Source organism: Salmo salar, chromosome 09, assembly GCF_965601325.2.
Source record: "Salmo salar chromosome 09, fSalSal1, whole genome shotgun sequence".
In the NCBI taxonomy this organism is placed as follows: domain Eukaryota; kingdom Metazoa; phylum Chordata; class Actinopteri; order Salmoniformes; family Salmonidae; genus Salmo; species Salmo salar.
This window is the reverse complement of record NC_138299.1, coordinates 89,800,247-89,819,489: the sequence shown is the minus strand read 5'-3', so window position 1 is coordinate 89,819,489 and position 19,243 is coordinate 89,800,247. Positions and strand designations below refer to the sequence as shown.

At 44.5% G+C, this 19,243-nt stretch overlaps 1 protein-coding gene across 1 annotated transcript; it reads left to right on the top strand.

The window, feature by feature from the left end:
• The first annotated feature begins 7,704 nt into the window (after positions 1–7,704).
• On the top strand, positions 7,705–17,262 carry lcp2b (lymphocyte cytosolic protein 2b). The gene is made up of 15 exons (XM_082956055.1): positions 7,705–8,399; positions 8,939–9,001; positions 9,270–9,316; positions 10,459–10,521; positions 10,638–10,666; positions 10,773–10,816; positions 11,408–11,603; positions 11,783–11,883; positions 12,127–12,193; positions 12,814–12,912; positions 13,212–13,293; positions 13,556–13,634; positions 14,226–14,300; positions 14,395–14,544; positions 15,571–17,262. Exons 1-15 carry the CDS (start codon positions 8,322–8,324, stop codon positions 15,691–15,693), a joined length of 1,296 nt encoding a protein of 431 aa, XP_082812181.1. The 5' UTR covers positions 7,705–8,321; the 3' UTR covers positions 15,694–17,262.
• The last annotated feature ends 1,981 nt before the right edge of the window (positions 17,263–19,243 follow it).

Genomic DNA, 19,243 nt, shown 5'->3' with positions numbered 1-19,243 from the left:
CGACCGATTTGGGTGTGACTTTCTCTGACGATGAATGAGAATAAGATAGTAGTCTGAAGGGGGGTATGGACAGTCCAAACTGAGAATATAACAATGTACCACATTACACTACCAATACAATACATTTAATTATGAAATAATACATGATTCTTGAGTGGATGGAATGATCATGGCAATAGTGGGTATTTGCAGACAGTTTGGCCCAGTAGAGGGAGACAGAAGTTAAATCAGCACATTCACACCTATAGTTCAGACAAGTCATGAATCATAATTAATACAACTACAAGCCTGATATCCCTGTAGTATTGAAAACCAGGTCAAAAACTTGGTCTAATAATTAGAGATAAATGTATTGCCCATATACTTCTTTGTAAACAAACAACCACAATATGGATGTTCCCGAGGGGCTGCTGAGTGGCGCAGCGGTCTAAGGCACTGTATCTCAGTGCTAGAGGTGTCCCTACAGACTCTGGTTTGATTCCAGGCTGTATTACAACTGGCTGTGATTGGGAGTCCCATAGGGCGGTGCACAATTGGCCCGGGTTAGGCCGTCAATGTCAATAAGAATGTGTTCTTAACTGACTTGCCTAGTCAAATAAAGGTAAAAAAGAATGTAGCCTGGTAACATTGAATGTTTTTTACAGTAGCGGTGCGTGGGTCAAATCACTGGGGATGCCAGGAAAAAAAAACATATTACAACCTATGTGTTGTGATAATTGCGTTGTTTGCTCTATAACCTGTTAAGTAATATGTCACAGTGGCAGAATCAATTCAACCACACCTTGGTTTCATCAGAAAACCGGAGAGCACCCTCTGTCTGATGAAGTCCACAAAACATGGCACAACAATGTTTGAATTAATGGTTGGATCAGAATCACCATTATAATCATTAGCCAGTACGGAGAATTAAGTAAAACCACATGTCCAAATTCCATCTCCATCCATGGCTAATTTAGGAAAGTGCAAAATTTAGTTAGCTAGCTAGCCACCGGACGACAACAACACAACGAGATGCAACAATTCAAGTTGTTTCTGTCAATGACATATACTCTCAATGTGATTTGATAGGAGTGACACCAAATTCTACAGGTGGCAACAATGTCATACTCTTTTGGACCAGACAGCCATCAGATAGATGGGCACACATACAGAGACAGAGGGGCACTGTTTAGCTTGCTAGAATGCTTTCTCAGGTGAGATACATTCAGCCTCTTGCGAATTTAAGGAACATGATGAAACAGAGAGAGAGGAATGATACATTTTTATTTATTTTTTCTTGGTCCATTTTTTGGGGAAGCCTGGCTTCATTTGGCATCCATGAATACACGCCACTGTCATTGATAAGGTGTTACTATAACACCTATTCCGATCATATTGTATTGTTTTAATGCTTGCTAATTGCAGGACCGGTTCCAGGCATATGCAACAAAAGCAGTCGCTTAGGGCCCCCGGCCTCTAGGGGGCCCCCAACCAATTATTACTTTTAAAAAATGAGGATCTCAGTCGGGGTCTCAACTTACATTAGAGAAGTAGAATACAACAGGTGCAATGTCTAAATGTGGTAGTGCATCATTTGTCTTTCTCTTGTTAGATTGGTAGTTCGCAGTGGTGGAAAAAGTACTCAACTGTCATACTTGAGTAAAAGTAAAGATACCTTAATAGAAAATGACTCAAGTAAAAGTGAAAGTCAGCCAGTAAAATACTACTTGAGTAAAAGTCTAAAAGTATTTGGTTTTAAATATACTTAAGTATCAAAAGTAAATGGAATTGCTAAAATGTACTTAAGTATCAAAAGTAAAGGTATAAATAATTTCAAATTCCTTATATTAAACAAACCAGATGGCACAATTGTATTTGTATTTTTATTGATGGATAGCCAGGGGCACACTCCAACACTCACACATAATTTACAAACAAAGCATTTGTGTTTAATGAGTCTAACAGATCAGAGGCAGTAGGGATGACCAGGGATGTTTTCTAGATAAGTGTCTGAATTGGACCATTTTCCTGTCAAAATGTAACAAGTACTTTTGGGTGTCAGAACATGTAGGGAGTAAAAATGAGTAAAAAGTACATAATTGTATTTAGGAATGTAGTGAAAAACTGAAAAACATCCCCACAGCATGATGCTGCCACCACCATGCTTCACTGTAGGGACGGTGCCAGGTTTCCTCCAGGCCAAAGAGAGTTAAATATTGGTTTCATCTGTCACGTCCTGACCAGTAAAAAGGGTTATTTGTCATTGTAGTTTGGTCAGGGCGTGGCAGGGGGTGTTTGTTTTGTGTGTTTCGGTGTTTTTTGGTTTATGTTCTATATTTTCTATTTCTATGTGTATATTTAGTTTTCTATTTCTATGTTGGGTTTTTGGCAATGACCTCCAATTAGAGGCAGCTGGTTGTCGTTGTCTCTAATTGGAGGCCATATTTAGTTGGGTTTGTTTTCACTTGTGTTTTGTGGGTGGTTATTTTCTGTATAGCCTGGGAGCCTTATGGAACTGTTTGTCGTTGGTTGTTTATTTTGTTTAAGTGTTTTCTTTAAATAAATTAAGAAGATGAGCACTTTATCCGCTGCGCCTTGGTCCAATCCTTACGACGCCTATGACATCATCAGATGGTCTGAGAGTCCTTTAGATGCCTTTTGGCAAACTCCAAGAGGGCTGTCATGTGCCTTTTACTGAGTAGTGGCTTCTGTCTGGCCACTCTACCAATTCCTTTGACCTCATGGCTTGGTTTTTGCTCTAACATGCACTGTCAACTGTGGGACCTTATATAGACAGGTGTGTGCCTTTCCAAATCATGTCAAATCAATTGAATTTACCACAGGTGGACTATAATCAAGTTGTAGAAACATCTCAAAGATGATCAATAGAAACAGGATGCATTTCAGCTCAATTTCGAGTCTCATAGCAAAGGGTCTGAATACTTAAGTAAATAAGATTTCTAAAAAACTGTTTTGGATTTGTCATTATGAGGTATTATGTGTAGATTGATGAGGGAAAAAACGATTTAATACATTTTAGAATAAGGCTGTAACGTAACAAAATGTGGAGAAAGTCAAGGGGTCTGAATACTTTCCAAATGCACTGTAAAAACGATCTATTATGTCTAAAGAAATATATTATGACATCTAAGTTGGTATAGAGAGTTGGCCTACCCGGAAGTGCCAACCAAGTGTATCCCTGTAGGAACAATAAACACTGTAAATCAAATCAAATCAAATTTATTTATATAGCCCTTCTTACATCAGCTGATATCTCAAAGTGCTGTACAGAAACCCAGCCTAAAACCCCAAACAGCAAGCAATGCAGGTGTAGAAGCAGGGTGGCTAGGAAAAACTCCCTGGAAAGGCCAAAACCTAGGACGAAACCTAGAGAAGAACCAGGCTATGAGGGGTGGCCAGTCCTCTTCTGGCTGTGCCGGGTGGAGATTATAACAGCACATGGCCTAGATTTTCAAATGTTCATAAATGACCAGCATTGTCAAATAATAATAATCATAGTAGTTGTCGAGGGTGCAACAAGTCAGTAACACAAGAGTAAGTGTCAGTTGGCTTTTTCATAGCCGATCTTTGTGAGTATCTCTACCGCTCCTGCTGTCTCTAGAGAGTTGAAAACAGCAGGTCTGGGACAGGTAGCACGTCTGGTGAATAGGTCAGGGTTCCAGCAGGTCTGGGACAACAGGTCTGGGACAGGTAGCACGTCCGGTGAACAGGTCAGGGTCAAAAACCAGGAAGAACAGTTGGAACTGGAGCAGCAGCACGGCCAGGTGAACTGGGGACAGCAAGGAGTCATCAAGCCAGGTAGTCCTGAGGCATGGTCCTAGGCCTCAGGTCCTCTGAGAGAGAGAAAAAAAGAAAGAAAGAGAGAATTAGAGAGAGCATATTTAAATTCACACAGGACACCGGAAAAGACAAGAGAAATACTCCAGATGTGACAGACTGACCCTAGCCCCCCGACACATAAACTACTGCAGCATAAATACTGGAGGCTACTGCAGCATAAATACTGGAGGCACAGCCCAAGGGGGGGCACCAACCCAGACAGGAATACCACGTCAGTGACTCAACCCACTCAAGTGACGCACCCCTCCCAGGGATGGCATGGAAGAACACCAGTAAGCCAGTGACTCAGCCCCTGTAATAGGGGTAGAGGCAGAGAATCCCAGTGGAAAGAGGGGAAACCAGCCAGGCAGAGACAGCAAGGGCGGTTCGTTGCTCCAGCCTTTCCGTTCACCTTCACACCCCTGGGCCAGACTACACTTAATCATAGGACCTACTGAAGAGATGTGTCTTCAGTAAAGACTTAAAGGTTGAGACTGAGTCTGCGTCTCTCACATGGGTAGGCAGACTATTCCATAAAAATTGAGCTCTATAGGAGAAAGCCCTGCCTCCAGCTGTTTGCTTAGAAATTCTAGGGACAATGAGGAGGCCTGCGTCTTGTGACCGTAGCGTACGTGTAGGTATGTACAGCAGGACCAAATCGGAAAGATAGATAGGAGCAAGCCCATGTAATGCTTTGTAGGTTAGCAGTAAAACCTTGAAATCAGCCCTTGCCTTAACAGGAAGCCAGTGTAGGGAGGCTAACACTGGAGTAATATGATACATTTTTGGGGTTCTAGTCAGGATTCTAGTAGCCGTATTTAGCACTAACAGAAGTTTATTTAGTGCTTTATCCGGGTAGCCGGAAAGTAGAGCATTGCAGTAGTCCAACCTAGAAGTAACAAAAGCATGGATACATTTTTCTGTATCATTTTTGGACAGAAAGTTTCAGATTTTTGCAATGTTACGCAGATGGAAAAAAGATATCCTTGAAACAGTCTTGATATGTTCTTCAAAAGAGAGATCAGGGTCCAGAGTAACGCCGAGGTCCTTCACAGTTTTATTTGAGACGACTGTACAACCATCCAGATTAATTGTCAGATTCAACAGAAGATCTCTTTGTTTCTTGGGACCTAGAACAAGCATCTCTGTTTTGTCCGAGTTTAAAAGTAGAAAGTTTGCAGCCATCGACTTCCTTATGTCTGAGACACAGGCTTCTAGCGAGGGCAATTTTGGGGCTTCACCATGTTTCATTGAAATGTACAGCTGTGTGTCATCCGCATAGCAGTGAAATTTAACATTATGTTTTCGAATGACATCCCCAAGAGGTAAAATATATAGTGAAAACAATAGTGGTCCTAAAACGGAACCTTGAGGAACACCGAAATTTACAGTTGATTTGTCAGAGGACAAACCATTCACAGAGACAAACTGATATCTTTCCGACAGATAAGACCTATACCAGGCCAGAACTTGTCCATGTAGACCAATTTGGGTTTCCAATCTCTCCAAAAGAATGTGGTGATCAATGGTATCAAAAGCAGCACTAAGATCTAGGAGCACGAGGACAGACGCAGAACCTCGGTCTGACGTCATTAAAAGGTCATTTACCACCTTCACAAGTGCAGTCTCAGTGCTATGATGGGGTCTAAAACCAGACTGAAGCGTTTCGTGTACATTGTTTGTCTTCAGGAAGGCAGTGAGTTGCTGCTTAACAGCTTTTTCTAAAATTTTTGAGAGGAATGGAAGATTCGATATAGGCCGATAGTTTTTTATAATTTCTGGGTCAAGATTTGGCTTTTTCAAGAGAGGCTTTATTACTGCCAGTGTTCCTGTGTTCCAGTGTGTAGCCTACTATAGTGTATTTTGTATGGGAATATAGGCTATATTCATACACAATACATCTGTGTCTATCCAGGTAAAAGACCTGACTTAAATGCATACATTTAAATGTTGAGCCAACAACCATATCGTGTTGTTAGGGATATGTATCCATGCAAGGGCCCATTTCACATCTAGAAATGGCTGCACGTTTAGGCTACACATCATAATTGAATGTGCATTGTGGGCCTGTAGATCAGAACCCAATATTGTTATCTAGAGGCCCTGGGGCTCAACCAAAACAACACACTGAAACACTGTTCTCTAGAGGCCCTGGGGCTCAACCAACACACTGGAACACTGTTCTCTAGAGGCCCTGGGGCTCAACCAACACACTGGAACACTGTTCTCTAGAGGCCCTGGGGCTCAACCAACCAACACACTGGAACACTGTTCTCTTGAGGCCCTGGGGCTCAACCAACCAACACAATGGAATACTGTTCTCTAGAGGCCTTGGGGCTCAACCAACCAACACACTGGAACACTGTTCTCTAGAGGCCCTGGGGCTCAACCAACACACTGAAACACTGTTCTCTAGAGGCCCTGGGGCTCAAGTAACCAACCAACCAACACACTGGAACACTGTTCTCTAGAGGCCCTGGGGCTCAACCAACCAACACACTGGACCACTGTTCTCTAGAGGCCCTGGTGCTCAACCAACACACTGGAACACTGTTCTCTAGAGGCCCTGGGGTTCAACCAACCAGTTGTTTTCAACTTACTTAGGTTTCACACACCTTATTTCCTATACAGTGCACTACTTTTAGCCAGAGCCAGGCCCTGGTTGAATGCAGTTCACAGTACAGGTAATGTGTGCCATTCAGCTGCAACCTCTGTATGAAGGAATGTCTCTCAATAATGATGGAGAGGGCAGGAGGCTGGAGGGCAGGCTTTGTTAGGACCCCCCAGGGGTATGGCTGTCTTCATACCCAGACAGCCCTGGACCAATCACATCAGATCTTTTCACATATTTTTCAGAGCTGATCTGATTGGTTAAAAGGGATTAGTGAAACAATGATCATGTCACGTCCTGACCAGCAGAGGGAGTAATTGTATTAGTTTTGGTCAGGACGTGGCAGAGGGTTTGTGTGTTGTATGTATTTCTACGTTCTGTCTAGTTTAGTTTTTCTATGTTTAGGATTGGGTGTTGGACTCTCAATTGGAGGCAGGTGTTTCTAGTTGCCTCTGATTGAGAGTCCTATATATCGGTGTGTGTTTGGTTTGGTATTTTGTGGGTAGTTGCATTTCGCACTGCTGTTGTAAGTATAGCCTGTGAAACTGTCGTTCTTGTTTTTCTCGTGTTCACAGTTATTTAATAAATATATATGTTGAACATGCAACCTGCTGCGCCTTGGTCCTCTCTACATAACGACAGCCGTGACAGATCAGAATTGGGCTGCCTGTCTAAACGCAGCCGTAGACTCAGAACACAATCACATATCATCTAATAATAACTGTTGCTGGGAAGATATTAAACTCAACCTACTATACGGTAAAGGAGGGCTGTCTTTCTGTCCTAAACAATCTTACAAGAGGAGGGTCCAGTGACAGTGAGACTAGCAACAGTAGCTAGGTGTCTGTTTGAAAACACATATTAGTCTGAAATGTAATGTTAGATCGACACATAGCAGCCGGTCTGATGCAGAGAGAGAGGACCATACGATAAAGGACCAGATCAGTGTCAAATACAATGACCTTAGTACAGGCCTGGTTTAAGGCATATTGATAGAACATTTAAAGTCACATGGGCAGTGATACATTTAGAAGCTGATGTTGAGTGGCTAAGTATAGAGATGGCTTGTCTACAGGCCTACACAGTGAAGCAGGCTAGCTCTAGATTTGCGTCCCAAATGACACCCTATTTGCTATATAGGAAACTACTTTCGTCCAGGGCTGATAGTGGGCCATTTGAGCCAAAACACTTTCTTCTCTTCTTTACATCCTCTGTGGCCTACTAGACTTCCTCTTTTGACTGCCTGTGACAGGAAAGGCAGTGGGTGACAAACTGAAGTCCACACTGCCTCCTCACAGTTACAGAGACACCAGGGAGGCCTGTAGAAACAGTACCATCGCCATTAAATTAATGCTAAGTATTTATCTCTCCACATATATGGCTAACAGGACGTGCATGGTGTAGCAGCTAAGGCCCATCACGAGACTAACAAGAGGAGGCTTACTGTTAACTCCTGTCTACATTCACTGAGGTTTCCTGGAGTGTGGATCTGATTCCCTTGTGTGAATTGTCTAGGTGGAAAGCCAAAGCCCTGGACCTTACTCACACTTGAGAAAAGCCTTGGAATTTACTACAAACCGTGGACCATACTAAGACAAAAACATTGGACCTACTAAGATAAGAGCCTTGGATTTTTACCAACAGAAGAGCCTTGGATCTAGAAGAAGAGCCTTGGATCTACAAGAAGAGCCTTGGACTTTACCAACAGAAGAGCCTTGGATCTAGAAGAAGAGCCTTGGATCGAGAAGAAGAGCCTTGAATCTAGAAGAAGAGCCTTGGATCGAGAAGAAGAGCCTTGGATCTAAAAGAAGAGCCTTGGATCTAGAAGAAGAGCCTTGGACTCAAGGCTTACTAAGACAAAACTTTGGAAAGCTTTGGACAGAAGAAGACGATGAGTTTTGACAGTGTTCCCTCCAGGTCGGAGGTGATGGGGTGGAACGCACGTAGTCTAGCCGACTATATGAAGAGGGTGAGCGTGGACACTTCATGACCCGTTTTCTTCTGTAGATAATGCAGCTCTTAACATCAGTGGTTCATCAGCATTCAATTCTCATCTTTGTTGTGATTTTGATTTAGTACTGAATTGCCCATATGAATGCCAGCAGCTGATATGGAACAGATCAGGGCCTGTATGATGCCTCTCAGAGTATTGTATTTATTTATTTTATTTAACTAGGCAAGTCAGTTAAGAACATATTCTTATTTACAATGACAGCCTACCGGGGAACAGTGGGTTAACTGCCTTCTCAGGGGCAGAACGACATAATTTTACCGTGTCAACTCTGGGATTCAATCCAGCAACCTTTCGGTTACTGGCCCAAAGCTCTAACCTCAAATCAGTAGGACTGCTGATCTAGGACCAGGTCCTCCTGGTCCATTCATTATAATCAAAAAGCCAAAACTGGTCCTGGATCAGCGCTCAGACCCAGCTCATTTGCATGCATTAAGAAAGTGAGCGTGACCTCTGTCCTGGTGTGTGACATCTCTGGTGTGTTGTGACGTTCTCAGCTGAGGCTGTCCAGCTGTGACAAAGTGGTGATGAAGACCAGCATGAACGGAGCACGCTTTCTGGTAAGTGTGTGTGTGTGCGTGTGTGTGTGTGTGTGTGTGTGTGTGTGTGTGTGTGTGTGTGTGTGTGTGTGTGTGTGTGTGTGTGTGTGTGTGTGTGTGTGTGTGTGTGTGTGTGTGTGTGCGTGTGTGTGCGTGTGTGCGCGCGTGTGCGCGTGTGTGCGCGTGTGTGTGTGTGTGTGTGTGTGCAGCTGCTCTTGTATACTGTGATACAACTAAGACGGTTACTTCATTTTATTTAATGATCTATGCTGTCAATGTACCATTACAGAAGATGAAAGATGGCGACCTTCAAAAGTTTCCCACCATTCATATTCCGTAAGTCTAAAGTCAAAACTATTTAATTTCATAATCAGATAAAGTAACCCTTGCGAAGCAACTCTGGTCCCTTAAGCAAGTCTTAATCAGTCTCCTCTACCACACACAAACCTCCTTGAAAATCTTTTACTGAGACCATTTAATCTGGCTGTTACAGCGAGTGGAAATGGACACCCACATTCAAATACAGTTGGTTTGGACATGGGTGTGTGTGTGGCTGTTACAGAGAGTGGAAATGGACACCCACATTCAAATACAGTTGGTTTGGACATGGGTGTGTGTGTGGCTGTTACAGAGAGTGGAAATGGACACCCACATTCAAATACAGTTGGTTTGGACATGGGTGTGTGTGTGGCTGTTGCAGTGCTGTATATGTCAGTGGCTTTTAATAACCGTGATGTGGTTACTGTATGTGGTCTATGTGATGCTGGAGGACGTGTAGCTGGAAATAACCTGTTGAATCTTCTAATGAAAAGGCAGAGAGAGAGAGAGCAAGATGTGTGTGTGTGTGTGTGTGTGTGTGTGTGTGTGTGTGTGTGTGTGTGTGTGTGTGTGTGTGTGTGTGTGTGTGTGTGTGTGTGTGTGTGTGTGTGTGTGTGTGTGTGTGTGTGTGTGTGTGAGAGAGAGAGAGAGAGAGCAAGACAGCATGATGGTGTGTGTGTGTGAGAGAGAGAGAGAGAGAGAGAGAGAGAGAGAGAGAGAGAGAGAGAGAGAGAGAGAGAGCGAGAGAGAGAGAGCAAGACAGCTTGATGGTGTGTGTGTGTGTGTGAGAGAGAGAGAGAGCGAGACAGCATGATGGTGTGCCTGTGTGTGTGAGAGAGAGAGAGAGAGAGAGAGAGAGAGAGAGAGAGAGAGCAAGACAGCATGATGGTGTGCCTGTGTGTGTGTGTGAGAGAGAGAGAGAGAGAGAGAGAGAGCAATACAGCATGATGGTGTGCGAGTGTGCCCATGTGCAAGAGAGAGAGAGAGAGAGAGAGAGAGAGCAAGACAGCATGATGGTGTGCGAGTGTGCCCGTGTGCCAGAGAGAGAGAGAGAGAGAGAGAGAGAGAGAGGAAACAAACAAGCGGGGGCTGAGATGGGTGAGAGAAAGTACTACATTTGATAACATTGTGTTACTCAATGATTTCAATAAATTCTCTAGAGTCATCACTAGGATCTGTAGTGAGATCAACAGGAGAGAAGAGGAGAGGGGGTTCAGTCAGAGGTGAGAAATGCTAATCTACTAGCCTAGCATACATTTCCACCATGAGAACTCATCTCTGCTGTATGACAGGACAGTAGAGAAACACTTCACAGCCATGTTCCTCATGTCTTCACCAGATCAAGGGAACCTAAGAGCCATCAACAAGGTAAACAGAACTGTACAGTACCACGGCTCCAGACCCACAGCGACTATATCTCAGGAGAAACATCTCCCACCCTCTCCTCATTGTATGATTGGTTTTCTCTCTGTAGATTTTGTACAAGAGGAAGATGAAGCCTGGGATTCAGAATCGTTTGTGAGTGTATCGTGTACTGTAGAACACTCTCACTTTGACATGACATTGCTACCAAGCCACACATCCATCCACACAATGTAGAAATGTAGCTTAACATCATCAGCAGAAGACCCTTGTCCAAAGCCATATCACTAATCACCAACCTGTAATTACCCACCTCTCCTCCCCTCCTCTCTCCTCCCCTCCCCTCCTCTCTCCTCCCCTCCTCTCTCCTCTCCCCTCTCCTCCCCTCCTCTCTCCTCTCCTCCCCTCCTCTCCCCTCTCCTCCCCTCCCCTCCCCTCTCCTCTCTTCCCCTCCTCTCCCCTCTCCTCCTCTCTCCTCTCCTCCCCTCCTCTCTCCTCTCCTCTCCTCTCCTCCCCACCTCTCCCCTCGCCAAATTTCCTCTCCTCCCCTCCTCTCTCCTCCCCTCCCCTCTCCTCCCCTCCTCTCTCCTCCCCTCCTCTCCTCTCCCCCTCTCTCTTCTCCTCCTCTCTCCTCTCCTCCCCTCCTCTCCCCTCTCCCCCACTCCTCTCCCCTCTCCTCCCCTCCCCTCCTCTCTCTTCTCCTCTCCTCCCCTCTCTTCTCCTTCCTCTCCTCTCCTGGTCTGTCAGGATATGAGTGATAACGACTATGAGAACCCTGATGAGGACGACAGTTATATCTGTGCCTTGTCTGACCGCCTGCCACCTGCAGAGGGAGAAGGGGAAGAGGAGAGTGATGGTGACTATGAGCCTCCTCCCTCAGCTACAGAGGAAATCCCCCGCCTCCTCAATCTCCCCAAGCCCCTAGGGAACAGTGACTATATAGGTACAGAAGATATACAATTAACCATTACTGACTGTCTTTATTAAATACATACTGTTGGTACTATAGCTCGGCTGTGTGTGTGTGTGTGTGTGTGTGTGTGTGTGTGTGTGTGTGTGTGTGTGTGTGTGTGTGTGTGTGTGTGTGTGTGTGCGCGTGCAAATGCATGTGTGTGTGTGTAGATTCTGTGCGTGGAGGTCCGTCAGTAACTCTTCCTACTGGAAGGACTCCGAGAACACCCCAACGCCCTGGTCCTCAGGCCCTGGCCACCAGCCATAACACAGTGAGTGTCTTCTTCATCATAGTCTTCATTACACAATCCCCATTTTTCTCCTCTTCTCATCCTGTCTGCTTTACAGCCCCCATCTTTTCATACCACTAACCTTAAACCTTTTCATCCGCTCTTTCTTTCATGTTACCATCCTCCTCTCTTTCTGAGATCAATCATTGTTAATTAAGTTTCCAACTCTCGCATGCTCTCTGTCACTCTCTCTTCCCCTCACTCTCTTTCTCTCGCTCCCTCTAGCTGGCCAGACCTCCCATATCCAGACTAGACCCCTCCCCTCAGAGGCCATTCGAAGCTGCAGACAAACGTAAGTCACTGACCATGTTATCAGAGATCATACGGTCTGTCTCTTAGCTGCTTGTGTTGATATTGTAAAGAGCAGGACTATTCTGTTGTGATCAGCACCATGAAAAATAAGGAACAGGAGGCTAGTGGTTTAGAGCAGGGTTTCCCAAACTTGGTCCTGAGGCCCCCCAGGTGCACGTTTTGGTTTTTACCCTAGCACTACACTGCTGACTCAAATAATAAAAGCTTGATGATGAGTTGGTTATTTGAATCAGCTGTGTAGTGCTAGGGCAAAAACCAAAACGTGTACCCAGGGGGGGCCCAGGACCAAGTTTGGGAAACCCTGGTTTAGAGGTAGATTAAGCTCACAGATGTAAGATGAGGCCAGAAAATCAGGACAGATGACATTTGAGTCATTTAGCCGACACTCCTACCTACTGGGACAATCAGTGCATTCTATGAGGTGCCATTCAACTAAGGTAGGTAAAACCATAGAATTAAAATGACTAGAGCTGTCTTGGCCAAATCTAATTCGATGGTTTTTCCTACCTTAGTTAAATTAAAGCAACATCCCCAGATCACTTCTTTGAATGCTTATTAGTGGTTCGTTTGAGACACATCTTCCTCCCCCATCCCCAACAGGCCCTTCTGTCCCCCTGGTCGACCGAAGCAAGAAGCCTGGACAGCCCGCTCCCACCAAGAAACAACATCATCACACAAACACCAAAACAACTCCTACAAGTAACTATGCCAACTGTCTGTTGTCCTGTTGATTTAGCCTCCTAGTCTGTTTATTCAGGTCAAATCTTTTCAATTCAATTAAATATTAATCCCCAAGGGGCAATTAGAAAGGCATTGTCAATGTGTTGAGAACCTCTTATGCTATATACTAAAGTTGTCTTGCAAAGACAAAGAAAAGTAAGCTACGGTACGAACAGAATGCCAACATTATGGCTACTGTTCACTAGTAGGTTGAGAATTCAATGTTTTGCCTAACTTCTGTTTTTCTTGTCTGTTTGGTGACCACCCATGGTGTCCAGGAGAGGGCAGCCCATTCAGCTCTCCCCAGCCTGCCATAGTGAAGCCACCTCAACTAAAGGGCCCAAAGCCACCAGACTATAGGTAGCCTAACCCAGACCTCTCCATCCTCATTAACCCCTTGGCTGTAACTCAACAGTCTGAAGGTGCTTCTTCCCCTGCTTGGTTTTCTATTGAAAGACAGTCTTGATGAAAACAATTAAAATAATGTAGTTTTTACCAGTTCATGTTCCTTCAGTAAATTCAGAGTGAGAATTCAAGGAGAATAATTCACTTTGGACTATTGAGATGAAGATGGAGCCAATTCTCCTAACATGTTGTACTAGCATATCTTCTCTACCAACAGATCCAGCTGCAGTAAACCTCCTGGTCCTTCTTACCCACCTCCTTCAATGGTCCCCAACACAATGCCAGGCACAGGGAAGGTGAGCAGATCAATCAAACACCCTTTTTACACCAGCAGAGCATTTATGCAATCCATATCAGCCATACTACTTTTCAAACATTATTTACGTATCAACATACAATATTATACATGTAATAAAGATTTGCCGAAAACTCCTACGTTTTAATGAGAATGGTCAAGGGTATGTAGTAATTGTCACTGGCCACAAGATAGCACTGTTTCAGTAAACAAACACTAGGGTCATGACCAAACTTCTCTTCAAATCAAATCACATTACATGTTATTGGTCACATACACATGGTTAGCAGATGTTATTGCGAGTGTAGTGAAACGCTCTTAGGGTCCACACACAAAACCTACCAAACACCACCATGCAGAAACACCCCATAGGTACCGTGCCTAAGAACTTAACAGCACTCAAAAACAAGTGTAAAAACTCACACGAGAGGAGACCGGTGTGTGCGGTCTAGAGTGCTGTTTTACTCTTGTTTTTGAACAGCCTGCTAGTTGTTCCTGTCCAACCACCATGTGGATCTAGACACAATGGGTTTTCTCTTCATTTTTTGCATTCTAACACTGTTGGTCTGTTGCTGTTCCCTGTCGTGTGCAGGGCATTGATCCTGAGTGGTATGGAGGACTGGTGACCAGAGGCCAGGCTGAAGCATCTCTCAGATGGGTTAACAAGGTCAGGAATCCCCAAACCCTTGTAGGCTTCAATAACACACGAGCATTCACACACACACATAGTCTGTGTATCAACGTAGCTGTGTGTGTTTCAGGATGGAGCGTTTCTGGTGAGGGACAGTTCTAAGGGGTCTTCTGGGCAGCCCTACACGCTCATGGTGCTGAACCAAGGCAAGGTCTACAACATCCAGATACGTCACCAAGGCAACACATACCACCTGGGCACCGGCCTCATGGGTAGCGAGGTAAACAAACAGCCTCCTCTCTGCTATGTCAGGATTCACTCACAAACAAGAATGTGACTTTTCTTTTATTCGAATTTTTTCTTGATTTTATTGAACAGATGGTGAGGGGATGACAGTGGGGAAAGATAGAGGTTGTGTCAAAGGGATTAAAACCTTTGCCCACACTATGTGCCCGCGCCATTACCACTAGACCAGCCAGGCCACAGAATTTCAGCTTAGCATGCGAATGCAATTAAAAACATTGGTCATCTAGCTAGCAGGCGCTTTTATCTAAATTAGCTTACAGTTTACAAACACATCTGGGACTCAGAAAAAAAATAAGATTTTCCTGTGTTTTATATATATATTCCTATGTTGAAATTGTGAAAATGATGCCATTTTTGTGTACGACCTGTTTGAAAAGGCCACCTGAGGTTTTTGTGGGATGTTTTTTTGCGGGAGTTTTGGCTTGCCTGGTTAGTTAATAGACCAATAAAAAAAAGAGTTCAAAACCTCTTTGCCAATAAAAGATAGTTTTTCGTTTTCCCCTCCCCACTCAGACCACTCCCAGACAGTCCAAGCTAAATTCTTACTTGAGAAATTGCTCTTTGCTAAAGAAGCAATTTTTGGTTTCTTTCAACCATTTTAATTGAAAACAATCACAGTAAGGTACTTCACTGTTACCCAGAAATGTTGATATTGAGAGAAAAACGGCTGCATTGGATTTTTTAACACATCACAGGTTGACGTTTATTGTCATGAATCTTGCCTTGGAGGCAGAACTGAGCAATTTCTGCTAGTCGGGCCAGCTGCAAAGTCAAATTTGTCTATATCATAAAAATGTATGAAAACAAAAATGTGCTTTTTGGTATTAATTTAAAGTTAGGGTTAGGCATTAGGTGGTTAAAATCCGATTTTATGACTGAGGCTTTGACCACTCTGCAGAGTTCATGACAATAAATGCCAACCCACTGACACATCATAAACTAACCACCGGCTCTTTCAAATCTGTTTTGCTGCTGTGCTGCTGCTGTGTTGCTGCTGCAGAGTTTCCCAGGAGTGGAGGAGATGATAGAACACCACACACACACCCCTCTGCTGCTCATAGACATGGAGAATGGAACTGGAGCACAGAGCCAGTGCTGCCTGCTGCACCCTGCACCACTCTGACCAGAACCAGCAGCACAGGAAACACTGTGTGCGTGTGTGTGTGTGTGTGTGTGTGTGTGTGTGTGTGTGTGTGTGTGTGTGTGTGTGTGTGTGTGTGTGTGTGTGTGTGTGTGTGTGTGTGTGTGTGTGTGCGTATGTGTGCGTGTGTGTGTGTGTGTGTGCGTGTGTGCGTGTGCGTGTGCGTGTGCGTGTGCGCGTGTGTGTGTGTGAAGTTGTACATACTATACCGGTCATTTAAAATATACCTGTCATTTTTAGGTTGTGATCATAAAACAGAGAAAAATGTATGTGAATTTCTCTTTGATAAGAAGCTATTTTTGTTTCTTTAGACCATTTTAATTGAAAACAATCACAGTAAGGTACTTAAATTGTTACCCAGAAATGTTTCAATATGGAGATAAAACGCTGCATTGGATCTTCAACACATCGCAGGTTTCCGTTTATTGTCATGAATCTTGTCTTGGAGGCAGAACAGAGTATTTTCCTCTAGATGGGGTAGCTGCAAAGTCAAAATTGGCTATATCATAGAATGTTATGATACATTTTATTTGTTTGTTGGTCTTAATTTAAGGTTAGGGTTAGGCATTTGGGTTAGCAGTGTGACTACTCTGCAGAGCTGCCTCCAGGGAATGATTCATGACAATAAATGCCAACACATCATAAACTAACAAATGGGCCTTTCCTTTCAATGCTGTTGCTGCTGTGTTGCTGATGCAGAGTTTCCCAGGAGTAAAGAAGATGATAGAACACCACACACACACCCCTCTGCTGCTCATAGACATGGAGAGAGGACCTGGAGCACAGAGCCAGTGCTGCCTCCTGCACCACTCTGACCATAACCAGCAGCACAGGAGACACTGTGTGTGTCCTCAATGACTTACCTGGTTAAATAAAGGGAAGAAAGCAAGCGTATAAAGTAGCTGGTAGAGAGAATAGAAGAGAGGAAAATAGATTTTAATTAGGAAGCCCATTCACAATGGAGGGTTTATTTTATGAAGTTGCGTGTCGTAAGTTAAATGTAGTGAAGTTGTATGTATTATACTGGTGTTCTCCTGTCAAGTGTTTGATTACAAGTGTGAATATGTGGACTATTGTCGGTCCCTATCAGGTTCTATAACCCATTGGCTCTATGCTTTCCATACATTTCCACCTTTCATCTCTATCCTCTCCTTCTTCACCTTCATTTCCTCTCCTTTTCCTCCTCCCACACTCCTCACCCTGAGGTCATGTTTGGCCAGGTCACCCCGTTCCACTCTGTTCAGAAAGGCCATCTTGTCTGGGTGGCTGAAGTCACACGATCAGGACACACTGTCTCAGCTGTGACCACACTGTGAACAGAAGAAAAAAGAAACAAAATAAACACATTGTAAAAAAAAACTCAAGTCAGAGAAGTGCACTATATATGAAATAGTAGGGCACCATTTGGGGCGCACAAGCTGTCTCTGAGGCTGTTGTGTGTCAAGACATTATGGGTTCCTTGTGATATTACGTTGTAAATCTGTGTCTCTCTACTCTCTGCTGGGAGATACCCAGACACCCCACCTGATTTAAACTTATCCAGGACCATGTGGAAGAATTAGAAAAAGTTAGCAGTGAGACAAAACTGGCCTAGCTCTGAGCACTTTTTAAAAGGGGTTTAAAATCACAAGAACTGAGTCAACCAAAATGTAGGATTTACATTTAAGAACAGTTGATAAGTTTAACAGAGTGTGGCACAGCAGTACTAGAACAACATTGTGGACTGTCTGACGGTTCCCTAGGTAAGAGAGGGTTGGGAACACTGTAGTAGATACAGGAGAGGGTTGGGAACACTGTAGTAGATACAGGAGAGGGTTTGGGACACTGTAGTAGATACAGGAGAGGGTTGGGAACACTGTAGTAGATACAGGAGAGGGTTGGGGCACCTGTAGTAGATAAAGGAGAGGGTTGGGGACACTGTAGTAGATACAGGAGAGGGTTGGGGAACACTGTAGTAGATAAAGGAGAGGGTTGGGAACACTGTAGTAGATACAGGAGAGGGTTGGGGAACACTGTAGTAGATAAAGGAGAGGGTTGGGGAAAACTGTAGTAGATACAGGAGAGGGTTGGGAGTAGATAAAGGAGAGGGTTGGGAGTAGATACAAGAGAGGGTTGGGGAACACTGTAGTAGATACAGGAGAGGGTTGGGGAACACTGTAGTGGATACAGGAGAGGGTTGGGGAACACTGTAGTAGATACAGGAGAGGGTTGGGGAACACTGTAGTAGATACAGGAGAGGGTTGGGAACACTGTAGTAGATACAGGAGAGGGTTGGGGAACACTGTAGTAGATAAAGGAGAGGGTTGGGGAACACTGTAGTAGATACAGGAGAGGGTTGGGAACACTGTAGTAGATACAGGAGAGGGTTGGGAACACTGTAGTAGATACAGGAGAGGGTTGGGAACACTGTAGTAGATACAGGAGAGGGTTGGGGACACTGTAGTAGATAAAGGAGAGGGTTGGGGAACACTGTAGTAGCTACAGGAGAGGGTTGGGGAACACTGTAGTAGATACAGGAGAGGGTTGGGGAACACTGTAGTAGATACAGGAGAGGGTTGGGGAACACTGTAGTAGATACAGGAGAGGGTTGGGGAACACTGTAGTAGATACAGGAGAGGGTTGGGGAACACTGTAGTAGATACAGGAGAGGGTTGGGAACACTGTAGTCGATACAGGAGAGGGTTGGGGAACACTGTAGTAGATACAGGAGAGGGTTGGGGAACACTGTAGTAGATAAAAGAGAGGGTTGGGAACACTGTAGTAGATAAAGGAGAGGGTTGGGAACACTGTAGTAGATACAGGAGAGGGTTGGGGAACACTGTAGTAGATAAAGGAGTGGGTTGGGGAACACTGTAGTAGATACAGGAGAGGGTTGGGGAACACTGTAGTAGATAAAGGAGAGGGTTGGGGAACACTGTAGTAGATAAAGGAGAGGGTTGGGGAACACTGTAGTAGATACAGGAGAGGGTTGGGAACACTCTAGTAGATACAGGAGAGGGTTGGGAACACTGTAGTAGATACAGGAGAGGGTTGGGAACACTGTAGTAGATACAGGAGAGGGTTGGGGACACTGTAGTAGACAAAGGAGAGGGTTGGGGAACACTACAGTAGATACAGGAGAGGGTTGGGGAACACTGTAGTAGATACAGGAGAGGGTTGGGGAACACTGTAATAGATACAGGAGAGGGTTGGGGAACACTGTAGTAGATACAAGAGAGGGTTGGGTAACACTGTAGTAGATACAGGAGAGGGTTGGGGAACACTGTAGTAGATACAGTAGAGGGTTGGGGAACACTGTAGTTGATAAAGGAGAGGGTTGGGAACACTGTAGTAGATACAGGAGAGGGTTGGGAGTAGATAAAGGAGAGGGTTGGGAGTAGATACAAGAGAGGTTTGGGGAACACTGTAGTAGATACAGGAGAGGGTTGGGGAACACTGTAGTAGATACAGGAGAGGGTTGGGGAACACTGTAGTAGATACAGGAGAGGGTTGGGAACACTGTAGTAGACACAGGAGAGGGTTGGGGAACACT